Raw genomic sequence first — 14,155 nt, forward strand, 5'->3', positions numbered from 1 at the left:
CAGGGTATTTTTTTTATTTTCTTGCCGATATGGCCATAAAATAATAACAGTATTACAGGGTATTTTTGTGTTAACTATATTATTGGTGATACGGCTCTTAAATAATATTACAATATTTCGGATTATTTTTGCGATAACGATATTCTTAGTGATATTACAGTAAATTCATTTCTCTATATTTCAGGGTATTTTTGCGATAATGATATTCTTGGCAATAAGACAAAACATTGATTTAAAAATTAATAATTTCAAGCCTACAATTCTGCAACACAATGAGTATTTGGAATATATTATAGCATACGATATGATACAACGCACCTCTAATTCATATTTTTTTACCAGATTGAAACAGAAATCAATGATCCAACATGTCATGATGCTAAAAATGCACTTCATATATTACACTCCGCACTCAACCAACCAACACACACCATTGAGAAGCAGCAGCCAATCACACACAGCGTACTCTTAACCAGAAACCACCGTCCTCATAGAGATCTGCATCAGCAATCCAACTATTAATTCTGACATTATAAATAGAGGTGTACTCCCCAGAACAGATTATTATAGTAGTTACATAATATTCATAATATTGATCTGATCAGAATTCCCTGATTTCCTGCAGGTCAGGTGATGCAGGGTAAAGGTCACCTGCTGTATTTACTATAGTTTTATTATCAGGGTTTATTATTAAACAGCTGATGAGACTGATTACAGAATCCTGACTCTTGATCTGAACTGGGAGACCTTTAACCCAGTTATAGTGCTGGTATTGATTATGTGTGACTAATAGGTGATTGATTATTTGTAAACAGTGAGATCTGATACACTGCAGTTACTACAGTAACATCAAAAGTTATAAAGTAACAAAAGTTCTATTTACTTTAAAATACACTTTTAAATCAGCCATCTCTATGACTGTTTATTTTAAACCAAAATCAGTAAAATCCCTGAGTTGCCCTGATGAGTGCCAGTTTCATCATCGTCAATGTTTTCAATGGTCTCCGTGGTAAAATAAAAAAGAGTATTTAGTATATATATATATATATATATATATATATAGATTTTTTTTTTTTAAAGTATACTTAACATGAAAAATTACATACCTTTTAAACTTAAAATACATACTTAAATACATACTAAATGTACTTTTTTGGAACAACTTGTTGCAACTTAAGTATATTTCAGTTGTAATTTAGCTATATTTAAATGCAATATAAAAACATTAGGTTGTGTTTGAGTGATTTTTTGGCGGTATAACTTCTGTGAAATTAAGTAGATTTAAGTATGTTTTTTTAATACCATTTTTAATACACTTAGAGTGTATTTTAAACGTACTACTTTGCGTTTTTACTTTGATGCACATATTGTGTACACCTTAATGATGCTGAAAAAAGAAATCACTTAATTGCACTTTAAGCAAGAATTTAAAGCCACTATATATATATTTTTCTCTATGAACACAATGAATAATTGAAATATTATATATTGCTTAAATATACATTGCATGGAAATACAGAAAAAAGTATATTTAATGTATATTCTCATCTAGTATTTTAAATTAAAAATAGCACTTTTAGCATTCTTTACCTAATTTGAACATACTTGTAATGCTGTTAATTTTACTCAAATATTCACTATTCACTGTATACCTGTAACTCTACCTCTTCACTACTTTACTTTAACTGATGCTCTCAAACACTTTATTAAGAGACAAGAAATTCAAGTAATTAACTCTTGATGAGTTCAGCACAGCTGTTAACTGAAAGCCTGAATTCCAGGAGACTCTACCTAAACTAAGAATCTGCCTAATCTAAGTTTCTGCACATGTGAGCTTATTTCTGTAAAGTCATTTTTTTTTTGTCAGTAGCCCTTTAATTCCTACACAGTCAGAACACACACACACACACACACACACACACTCTCTGGCTTGGCTGTGTGTGTGGGGGGGGGTTATTGAGGACAGTGTGTGAGTTCAGAGTGTTCAGATTGTGAGCACTGTGACCGGAGCCGCTGCCCACTGCCCTACTAAACACAATGAAACACATTCACCCGACCGGACCACAGAACCGGACCTGCCCCAACACCCAGAACCTCCAGAACCTCCAGAGCGTCCAGAGCGTCTCTCTGTTGCTCATCATTCTCTTTAAGAGTAGATCAGGTGAGCTCTGACTTTGGTGGATTGCTATTGTAACGGTGCAGCTACCTGGACATGTTCAACAAACTCTTCTCAGCAGAGGAAACTGAGCTGCTGGTTGACGCTGTGAAGGAGCTCCAGCAGCTCATTTACGGGAACAGCAATGTTATTTTATTTACTATTCTGTTTATTGTTGATATAAAAGTTGGGTTTGTGCTGCTGTGTGTTCATGTGTGTGTAATAAGTGGGGGTGTACGCTCGGCTCGGCACAGCGCCTGTGTTACCGAGATAGCGATGAACGTCTGACTGTTGGCATCTGTCTAGGTTGTATTCAGTCAGTGGAGCTCCTGTGTTTTCTGTTACCAAGATAAACAAGATAAAACTCCAGAAATGTACCTGAACACACCTCATTTCCAGAACACCACGCCCATCAGTGTAGATATATCCTGAATATCTGCTACTATTTAAACCAGACTGAACAGCTCATTTATACCTTTTTCAGCCTATATAGTGATTTAATATCTCTTAACTGCCCTAATTATAGTATAATGTGCCTGATTATGTACCTATGTAATTCTGTATCTTGTATTCTGTGTAATTTTGTTACATTTTTGTAATTATTAAATAAGTATTATAATTTTAAAGGCTTGATTAGTATTTCTCATGTTTCAGTAAGCTCTAACTCAAACCCAGATCTGTGTTAAAGTATAAACAGTGTATTCATGCTGAAACCATACTGATATATATGTTGTTGAGCACAGCTGTGTCTGTGTGTGTTCAGTGTTCTGCAGCTGTGTGTGTGTGTGTGTGTGTTAGATTAATCCCTGCATTGTGCCAGAGAGGATTTACAAAGACATACATACATCAGTATCACACATCTGTACACATCAGCTGCAATACTGTGATGCTCATCACTATCTTACCCCCCCACCAATAGTCTATTTACACTCCTTCCTCCTGCCTGGTTTAAACAGCAGCAGAGCTTCTGAATATATCTACACTGATGGGCGTGGTGTTCTGGAAATGAGGTGTGTTCAGGTACATTTCTGAAGTTTTATCTTGTTTATCTTGGAACAGAAAACACAGGAGCTCCACTGACTGAATACAACCTAGACAGACGCCAACAGTCAGATGTTCATCGCTATCTCGGTAACACAGGCGCCGTGCCGAGCCGAGCGTACACCCCCACTTATTACACACACATGAACACACAGCAGCACAAACCCAACTTTTACATCAACAATAAACAGAATAGTAAATAAAATAACATTGCTGTTCCCGTAAATGAGCTGCTGGAGCTCCTTCACAGCGTCAACCAGCAGCTCAGTTTCCTCTGCTGAGAAGAGTTTGTTGAACACGTCCAGGTAGCTGCACCGTTACAATAGCAATCCACCAAAGTCAGAGCTCACCTGACTCTTAAAGGGAAACACCTAAAAAAGTTTCTCTGATTTTACCAAATTGAAAACCTCTGGAATATAATCAAGAGGAAACGGAACTGCTTGAATTTTTACACCAGGAGTAAAGCAGCATAAAGTTATCCAAAAGCAGTGTGTAAGACTGGTGGAGGAGAACATGATTAAACATCAGGGTTATTCCACCAAATATATGAACTCTTAAAACTTTATGAATATGAACTTGTTTTCTTTGCATTATTTGAGGTCTGAAAGCTCTGCATCTTTTTGTTTGGTATTTCAGTCATTTCTCATTTTCTGTAAATAAATGCTCTAAATGAGAATATTTTTATTTGGAATTTGGGAGAAATGTTTATGTTTAGGTCGTTTATGTAGGGCGACGGGGAACTCTGTACCTGCAATTTAATCCCTTACCAATAAACACACACACACACAAACACACACACACACACACACAGAGTCTGAGACACTGTCTGCTCCTTCTGTCTCATCTTCCTTTATGTGTATGTATGTACACTGTATATACATTGATGTGTGTGTATAAATAAACTATTACACTCGCTGCTTTAATACAGTTAATACACTTTCAGAGTTTGACCTTTGCCCTCTCCTCAGTAGGTCAGGCTGAGGCCCAGCTGCTGTTGCTCTGATAAAACCTGTAAATTAGGGTTTTTGTAATAAAAAAAATAAAGAAAGAAAGAAATATTTATTTTTAAATATTTACATAAATAAAAAAGTCTTATTACAAAAATATCAACATAAAAATCTGCTTTATATTAAACCCAATGCACAAATAAGAAAAGCACAAGCACTATTTAATGAGATTTAATTTGCAAGTTTTTTATTAGCCCTTTAAAAAGAAATATTAGAACCGTAATTCAGTTAAATTCAATGAAACAGCAGCTCTACCGTGAGCTGTGTAGTTCCTCTTGTAGTAAGAACATGATCCAGCTATTAAATATACTCCTTTTACTTGACCACAGCTCTGAACAAAAGCTGTCACTGCTGCTCCATGACTTTTACATGTGCGTTCTGTGCTGCGTTCACTGCTCTCAGCTGTGCGACTCCGCGTACTATGTGAACTACTATCTGTTCTGCTTGCCCCATTAAAAAAAAAAAAAAAAACTGTGTTTAAAAGTTAAGTTAAATTCCACAGATATACGAGATGAAACACAAAATCAGCTCTGACCAATCAGAGGAGAATCTGATATGCTCGCATGGTTTATTGGTGTTTATTTTGGTGCGTTTAGGTTTTTATGCCTGTGTGAAAACAAACCAAACAGAGGGAAAAACTGAAGCTTCAAATAAACACATTTATCAACTGATCTGGACCAAAGAAACCATCATATAATCAAATAAATAGGGTTAATACACCTGTGGAGAAGAATATTCATTGTAATAAATCCATAATTCCTGGTATTTTATTATTTAGGAGCATTTAATCCTACTCAGTAACACAAATACTGTGAATTATCATTATTATGGAGAATTGTCTTGTGAAATATTGAGTTATACTCATAAACATTAACATCATTGTTATTGTGGGCATCGTATCATTTTATCACAGCCTTAAATCCAGGTGTTTTCTGTCTAAAATCTCACCTTGTGTTCTCAGCTTAATCACTCAGGAATCCCTTCACACATTAACATAATCCATATATGGTTGGAAAGGGCGGAGCTTACTCTTTCTAAAAATAGTGATCACATCCCAGTGCGGTAAAGCTAAATCTACAAGAAACCCATTGAGACAAACACCTAAAAAAGTGAAAAATCTCCTTCCCCAACCAGTATTATTTACCTTTAGTGCTTCAAACATATTTATATGATGTTTCAAACCAAATAATATCAGTAAATAAAGACTCAAAAGTGTGAAACTACCTGCTTTACTCAAACTAAAGCTAGGTATGGTGTGCCCACTACTTTATGTAGTCTTTAATAATTTTACTCGCACATTTTAATAAGTAGTTATTTTGCACTAAACTATTTTTTTTTATTTATTTAGACTAAAAAATGTACATTTTTGTATATAGTTTTAAATAGTCTTTGTGTGTCCTGATCATATATAAATACTGAAAGGTATAGGCTGCTCTGAGTGTCAGGTTTTTAGTATCTACATGTATCCTAGAGGTGTGATTATTGATTATCAAGATAAATAAATCCATCTGATGCTGTTTCTCCATGTATTTTATCAAAGTAATAATTAATAAGCCATGTAATAAACTATTATCATCAATATTCTTATGCTTTCAACTTATAAACACACTAGTCTAACCATTTTTGATAAGTAAATAAAAATAAGTAAAAATAAGTAACAAAAAATTTGAGTAAAACAGGATCAGTTCCAGGAAAATATAACAATTCTGCTTCCTTTTACATTTTAAATGATGATATTTTTGAGCAGCCGTATGTCTTCTGGAGTAAAAGAGATCAGGGCATGTGTCTGTCTGATATAATTACTGTGTTATAACACCTGAAAGAGGAACTGAAAACAAAAACGGAGAAAAAACACAACAAAACAGCCTAGAGTTTAAAGGGTTAATGGGCAATTGACTGAAACAGTGTAGAAAAGTGTTTTCTGACTCCTGATCACGCTGTAGTTTCTCTGTAGCTGTTTTTATCTCAGTGTGAGGGAGGAATGAAACAGTTTAACCTGGTTCAGTCAGCGCTTTCAGACAGCTGAGCATCACCATTTACACTGAAACACTGACAACACACCTCTCAAACCCTCACCGTCACAACCTCCCATCCATCAGCCTCACTACAACTCCCATAATTCACCTGGCCTTACCACCAGCATGCTGTCCACTGACCAATCGACCTCACTTACAAGAAACCACCTCAAAACTTACACAGGTGTGGGAGCTGTCAAAAGTTTGGCTACACCTCCTCATTCAATGTTATGAAAACCTTTTCCTTTTCCTGGGGCGGACCTGATGAGTGCCAGTTTCATCACTAAAATATTTTGATGGTCTTTGCGACCATACTTTAGAATAGTATTTTTTTTCTTTAATTAGTTGAGTAGTTCTTGATTCTCATAATATGGATTATATGAACAACTCTCAAATAGATTCACGGTCAGTGTAACGATTAATAATATAAATTGCAAAAATAAAGAAATTGATGCAAAAACTTTTATTTTTCTTTTAATGTAGTGCAGTGTACAATAAATAAGTTTTATCTGTTTTTCAAATTTTAGTTTTTTTTTATCTCTGCCCTTACAATCAGAATTTTAGAAAAATGAAAAATTAATCTTTTCTTTACTTTCTGATTTTTGGATTTTTGCATTTTATAGAATAGAATAGAATAGAATAGAATAGAACAGAAAGCCTTTATTGTCATTATACACATGTAAAACGAGATTAAAAGCCACTCCCTTTTTCCAGTGCAAACATACACATAATAATAGCATAAAGTGTTGAAGTGCAAAAAGGATCAGTGCATGTGTGAGTTCAGTAGAGTGATGGCTTTTGGGTAAAAACTGTTTTTAAATCTGTTCGTCCTCGCTTTTATGCAACAAATCAAAAAGCTTGGAAAAAGTTGGATTATATCTTTAGATTTGTGTTACAAATCTGAAAATCGAGAGAAGATTCAACTTCTTATAATAAAGAAAAACTAGATACAAACTAGATAAAAACATTGCATTAAAACACATTTATTCTTCACTATATTTAATGGAAAAAATATATAAAAATAAAGTTTAAAACACAATTTTCTATTTTAGAATTTAGCTTGAGATGGCCACCCTCTTTACAACTGATGCTCTCAAACACTTTATTAAGAGACAAGAAATTCAAGTAATTAACTCTTGATGAGTTCAGCACAGCTGTTAACTGAAAGCCTGAATTCCTTATGTTTTTCTCCCCAGTTTGGATGAGTTTAGTATTAATCTACAATACAGAACATTCTAAAATAATAGAAAATAGAAAATGAATTTAAGGTGTTTCCAAACTTTTGACTTGTACTGTGCACACACACACACACACACACACACACACACACACACACTCCTGTCCTGCTGCTCTGTGCTCACACACACACACGTGACCGGCCTGAGTTTGTAGGTGAAACCCTCCAGAAAGGATTATCACATTGCTGCAGGGATTTGGTATAAATGTGTGTGTGTGTGTGTGTGTGTGTGTGTGTGTGTGTGTGGTGTATTAGAGGAGAGAACACACACTGCACTCTGCCCGAAGTTCACTATATTAGGATTATATTACAGCAGTGCAGATCAGAGAGCTGTAATGAACTGCAGCAGCGAACAGCACTGATCCAGAAACAGAGACAGGATACAGCTGATTTAACCAGGATAACTACAGCTTCCAAACATGGTGGAGGTAGTTTCATTAACTTTAACTCACAGTGAGAGCTAGCCAGGATAAAATACAGCTTCTAAACATGGTGGGGATAGTTTTACCATCTACTACAATTTACAGTGAGAGCTAACCAGGATAAAATACAACTTCTAAACATGGTGGAGGTAGTTTTACCATCTACTACAATTTACAGTGAGATCTAACCATGATAAAGTACAGTTTTCAAACATGGTGGGGGTAGTTTTATCATCGACAACTCACAGTTAGAGTGAGCCAGGATAAAGTACAGCTTCTAAACATGGTGGAGGTAGTTTTACCATCGACAACTCACAGTTAGAGTGAGCCAGGATAAAGTACAGCTTTTAAACATGGTGGAGGTAGTTTCATTACCTTTAACTCACAGTGAGAGCTAAGCAGGATAAAGTACAGCTTCTAAACATGGTGGAGGTAGTTTTACCATCGACAACTCACAGTTAGAGTGAGCCAGGATAAAATACAGCTTTTAAATATGGTGGAGGTAGTTTCATTAACTTTAACTCACAATGAGAGCTAGCCAGGATAAAGTACAGCTTCCAAACATGGTGGAGGTAGTTTCATCATCTACTACAATTTACAGTGAGAGCTAACCAGGATAAAATACAGCTTCTAAACATGGTGGAGGTAGTTTCATTATCTACAACAACTCACAGTGAGAGCTAGCCAGGATAAAGTACAGCTTCTAAACATGGTGGAGGTAGTTTTACCATCTACAACAACTCAAAGTGAGAGCTAGCAAGGATAAAATACAGCTTCTAAACATGGTGGAGGTAGTTTCATTATCTACTACAATTTACAGTGAGAGCTAACCAGGATAAAATACAGCTTCTAAACATGGTGGAGGTAGTTTCATCATCTACTACAATTTACAGTGAGAGCTAACCAGGATAAAGTACAGCTTCTAAACATGGTGGAGGTAGTTTTACCATCTACAACGACTCACAGTGAGAGCTAGCCAGGATAAAGTACAGCTTTCAAACATGGTGGGGGTAGTTTTACCATCGACAAATCACAGTTAGAGTGAGCCAGGATAAAGTACAGCTTTTAAACATGGTGGAGGTAGTTTCATTACCTTTAACTCACAGAGAGAGATAAGCAGGATAAAGTACAGCTTCTAAACATGGTGGAGGTAGTTTTACCATCTACAACTCACAGTTAGAGTGAGCCAAGATAAAGTACAGCTTTTAAACATGGTGGAGGTAGTTTCATTAACTTTAACTCACAATGAGAGCTAGCCAGGATAAAGTACAGCTTTTAAACATGGTGGAGGTAGTTTCATTACCTTTAACTCACAGAGAGAGATAAGCAGGATAAAGTACAGCTTCTAAACATGGTGGAGGTAGTTTTACCATCTACAACTCACAGTTAGAGTGAGCCAGGATAAAGTACAGCTTTTAAACATGGTGGAGGTAGTTTCATTACCTTTAACTCACAGAGAGAGATAAGCAGGATAAAGTACAGCTTCTAAACATGGTGGAGGTAGTTTTACCATCTACAACTCACAGTTAGAGTGAGCCAGGATAAAGTACAGCTTCCAAACATGGTGGAGGTAGTTTATCATCTACATCAACTCACAGTGAGAGCTAGCCAGGATAAAATACAGCTTCTAAACATGGTGGAGAAGGTTTCATTAAATTTAACTCACAGTGAGAGCTAGCCAGGATAAAGTACAGCTTCTAAACATGGTGGAGGTAGTTTTTATCAACTGTAACTGTAAGGTGCACTTAAATTCCTTTAATTTTACCAAAACATCATCAGTGCTCCTTATATATAATCCTGTGCTCCTTATGTATGAATTCTACCAGTCAGGTATTAAGGAGCATTAAAGTCACTGCTGAAATACAGAGTTATACAGGAGTTTCGGTAAAGTTTCTCCAACACTGAGACTGGAGCAGTATTAGCATTAGCCGCTAACAGCGCTAAGTGCTAGCTCTTTTGCTATTCAGAGGATAGTATATTGGACTGTAGTCTGCGTGTTTACTGTGTTTAAACAAGCTATGTGGGACAAACCTCTAGCTCCGGGGAGTCCAAACTACGGCCCGCGGGCCATTTGTGGCCCGTTTTCTTTTTTGGAGCGGCCCGCGAGGTATTTTAGAAATAGAATGAAAGTTGGCCCGCTGTTAAGCAGGTTTTTATAATGTGAGATTCAAAGTTTGAACGCTAGGTGTCAGAAACGGGCCAAAGAGTCGGAGAGGGTGCGCATTTCTAGTGCAGAAAAACGGGCCAAAGAGTCTAAAAGAGGAGAGAGTGCGCATTTCTAGCGCAGAAAAACGGGCCAAAGAGTCTAAAAGCGGAGAGAGTGCGCATTTCTAGTGCAGAAAAACGGGCCAAAGAGTCTAAAAGCGGAGAGAGTGCGCATTTCTAGCGCAGAAAAACGGGCCAAAGAGTCTAAAAGAGGAGAGGGTGCGCATTTCTAGCGCAGAAAAACGGGCCAAAGAGTCTAAAAGCGGAGAGAGTGCGCATTTCTAGTGCAGAAAAACGGGCCAAAGAGTCTAAAAGCGGAGAGAGTGCGCATTTCTAGCGCAGAAAAACGGGCCAAAGAGTGTAAAAGTTGGCGTAATTAAGGAGTTTAATATTAAGAGACATCATGAAATTAAGCATCAATTTGAGAAATCTTAGTTTACACAACACTGTCAAAGATAAAGATAGTAAGTCAAGTAAAATGGTGTGTAAATGAAATAATCAGGAAAAATGTATTATTTAAAGTGGTATATTTCATTATTTGTTTTATTACAGAGTCTGTGGCCCGTGACTTCAAATATATTTCTCCTTCTGGCCCCCAACAAAAAAAGTTTGGACACCCCTGATCTAGCTAATAGCGCTAATATGTTCCTGGCTTACCAGAACACTCAGGGTTCCTCAGTGTAGCACTAGCCGTTAGCCGCTAATGCTCATGCACCAGAAATTAGCGCTGAAGAAATTCAGGAATAAAAGCTTGCTGTGAATAAACTGAAGAGCTTTACTCACCCAAATAAACAGTTTGTGTAGTTTAACATGCAGCGCTTGTGTGGCTTAGCTTTACTTAACTTAGTTTAATATAATGTATCATAATATGTTTTCACATATATGTCAAATTAATGTGTAAGTTCAGGATCATGAACTCCATAAGCACCAATATCAGCATCGGTCACTCTGAAGGACACAACACCATGTGTGTACTATAAATATACACACTCACTATATATATACACACACACTTAGCCCTCGTGTGACCTCGCCTACATCTGACCTGCACTGTGTTACAATGATACACTAATACAGTTTATCACTCAGCCTGACCTTCACACACACACACACACACACACACACACACTCTACAGTGCAATATGGGACATTTTTCAAGTGACAATTCATTGCAGAGACAAGGCCTCATTTATTTACACACTTACCCCCACACTTCCCCTCCCTTCCCTCTCACAGGAAACAGGAAGTAGTAGTTCTTACCAGCAGCTTCTCCCCGGACACGCCCCTGTTATTGAACACCACACATCTGCGGAACAAACAACAACAAATAAAGTGTTATTCTACATTCATGTAGATCAGGGGTGTCCAAACTTTTTTATAATTTTTTAAAATATATTTGCAGTCACGGACCACAGACTCTGTAATTAAACAAATACTAAAATATACCACTTTAAATAATACTTTTTCCTGATTACTTTCATTTACACACCATTTTACTTGAGTTATTCTCTTTATTTATCTTTGACAGTGTTGTGTAAACTAAGATTTTCAAATAGATGTTTCATTTCATGATGTCATAATATAAACTCCTTCATTACGGCAACTGATTCCTGACAAATTAAACATACACACTTCCCTCTGAACTTAGTTTAAAAAAAAATAGTAATTTTCCCAACATGCCTGAAATGTTCTGCATTTGCTGTCCATGTTATAATTTCTTTGGATTTGTTTGTGTCTTTGGCCCGTTTTTCTGCGCTACAACTGCGCACTCTTGCTGCTTTTAGACTCTTTGGCCTGTTTTTCTGCGCTACAACTGGGCACTCTCGCTGCTTTTAGACTCTTTGGCCCATTTTTCTGCGCTACAACTGCGCACTCTTGCTGCTTTTAGACTCTTTGGCCCGTTTTTCTGCACTACAACTGCGCACCCTCTCCGCTTTTAGACTCTTTGGCCCGTTTTTCTGCGCTACAACTGCGCACTCTCTCTGCTTTTAGACTCTTTTGCCTGTTTTTCTGCACTACAACTGCGCACTCTCTCTACTTTTAGACTCTTTTGCCCGTTTTTCTGCACTACAACTGCGCACTCTCTCCGCTTTTAGACTCTTTTGCCCGTTTTTCTGCACTACAACTGCGCGCTTTCTCTGCTTTTAGACTCTTTGGCCCGTTTTTCTGCGCTACAACTGCGCACTCTTGCTGCTTTTAGACTCTTTGGCCCGTTTTTCTGCGCTACAACTGCGCACTCTTGCTGCTTTTAGACTCTTTGGCCGTTTTTTCTGCGCTACAACTGCGCACTCTCGCTGCTTTAAGACTCTTTGGCCCATTTTTCTGCGCTACAACTGCGCACTCTCGCTGCTTTAAGCCTCTATTCTGCGCTACAACTGCGCACTCTCGCTGCTTTAAGCCTCTTTGGCCTGTTTCTGACACCTAGTGTTTAAACTTTAAATCTCACATTATAAAAACCTGCAGGCCAACTTTCATTCTATTTCTAAAATACTTGGACACGCCTGATGTACATCATTAATTCAGCTCCACTGATCCTAAATTTCACTTTGTATTTGTATAATATAATATTTCCAGACAGTAGTTCTGTATCTGTTTCTCTGTAAACTTTATTATTCTTGTCCTTATTTTCACCTGTTCTTCAATACTCAGAACCCACAGGATAGAAAACCACCACAGAGCAGCTATTATTATTATTTTTATTATTATTATTATTAATTGGGGGGTGGTTGGTTATTCTCAGCACTGCAGTGATTAGCAGTGATTAGCATGGTGGTGGTGTATGAGGTGTTAGTGAGTGTTGAGCTGGTGGTACAGTGAGTGGATCAGATACAGCAGTGTTTAGCAGTGATTAGCATGGTGGTGGTATATGAGGTGTTAGTGTGTGTTGAGCTGGTGGTACAGTGAGTGGATCAGATACAGCAGTAATTAGCAGTGATTAGCATGGTGGTGGTGTATGAGGTGTTAGTGTGTGTTGAGCTGGTACAGTGAGTGGATCAGATACAGCAGTAATTAGCAGTGATTAGCATGGTGGTGGTGTATGAGGTGTTAGTGAGTGTTGAGCTGGTACAGTGAGTGGATCAGATACAGCAGTAATTAGCAGTGATTAGCATGGTGGTGGTGTATGAGGTGTTAGTGTGTGTTGAGCTGGTACAGTGAGTGGATCAGATACAGCAGTAATTAGCAGTGATTAGCATGGTGGTGGTGTATGAGGTGTTAGTGTGTGTTGAGCTGGTGGTACAGTGAGTGGATCAGATACAGCAGTGATTAGCAGTGATTAGCATGGTGGTGGTGTATGAGGTGTTAGTGAGTGTTGAGCTGGTGGTACAGTGAGTGGATCAGATACAGCAGTGATTAGCATGGTGGTGGTGTATGAGGTGTTAGTGAGTGTTGAGCTGGTGGTACAGTGAGTGGATCAGATACAGCAGTAATTAGCAGTGATTAGCATGGTGGTGGTGTATGAGGTGTTAGTGTGTGGTTGAGCTGGTACAGTGAGTGGATCAGATACAGCAGTGATTAGCATGGTGGTGGTGTATGAGGTGTTAGTGTGTGGTTGAGCTGGTGGTACAGTGAGTGGATCAGATACAGCAGTGATTAGCATGGTGGTGGTGTATGAGGTGTTAGTGAGTGTTGAGCTGGTGGTACAGTGAGTGGATCAGATACAGCAGTAATTAGCAGTGATTAGCATGGTGGTGGTGTATGAGGTGTTAGTGTGTGGTTGAGCTGGTACAGTGAGTGGATCAGATACAGCAGTGATTAGCATGGTGGTGGTGTATGAGGTGTTAGTGTGTGGTTGAGCTGCTGGTACAGTGAGTGGATCAGATACAGCAGTGATTAGCATGGTGGTGGTGTATGAGGTGTTAGTGAGTGTTGAGCTGGTACAGTGAGTGGATCAGATACAGCAGTGATATGTATAAGTCATTAGAATAAACACAAATCAACATAAACTAATCTGAGGTTGAGCTGTAATTTATTAAACACAGCAGAGCTGCAGAAGATGCTGAGTGAGCTGCAGCCCCTACCCATAATTCCCTCTGTCTGTGTTTTAATCACTGTCTGAACACTTTAATGCTGCT

General features: G+C 37.8%; 1 protein-coding gene across 1 annotated transcript in view; it reads right to left on the bottom strand.

Moving 5' to 3' along the window:
* The window catches only part of abhd3 (abhydrolase domain containing 3, phospholipase), a 52,739-nt gene that overhangs the window by 21,324 nt on the left and 17,260 nt on the right, over positions 1 to 14,155 (bottom strand). The window contains exon 4 of the mRNA XM_022686201.2: positions 11,343 to 11,388. Within this exon, the coding sequence (XP_022541922.2) occupies positions 11,343 to 11,388 (46 nt within the window). The remainder of the gene's footprint in view (positions 1 to 11,342; positions 11,389 to 14,155) is intronic.

The sequence above is a fragment of the Astyanax mexicanus genome, chromosome 8 (genome assembly GCF_023375975.1).
Source record: "Astyanax mexicanus isolate ESR-SI-001 chromosome 8, AstMex3_surface, whole genome shotgun sequence".
NCBI lineage: Eukaryota > Metazoa > Chordata > Actinopteri > Characiformes > Acestrorhamphidae > Astyanax > Astyanax mexicanus.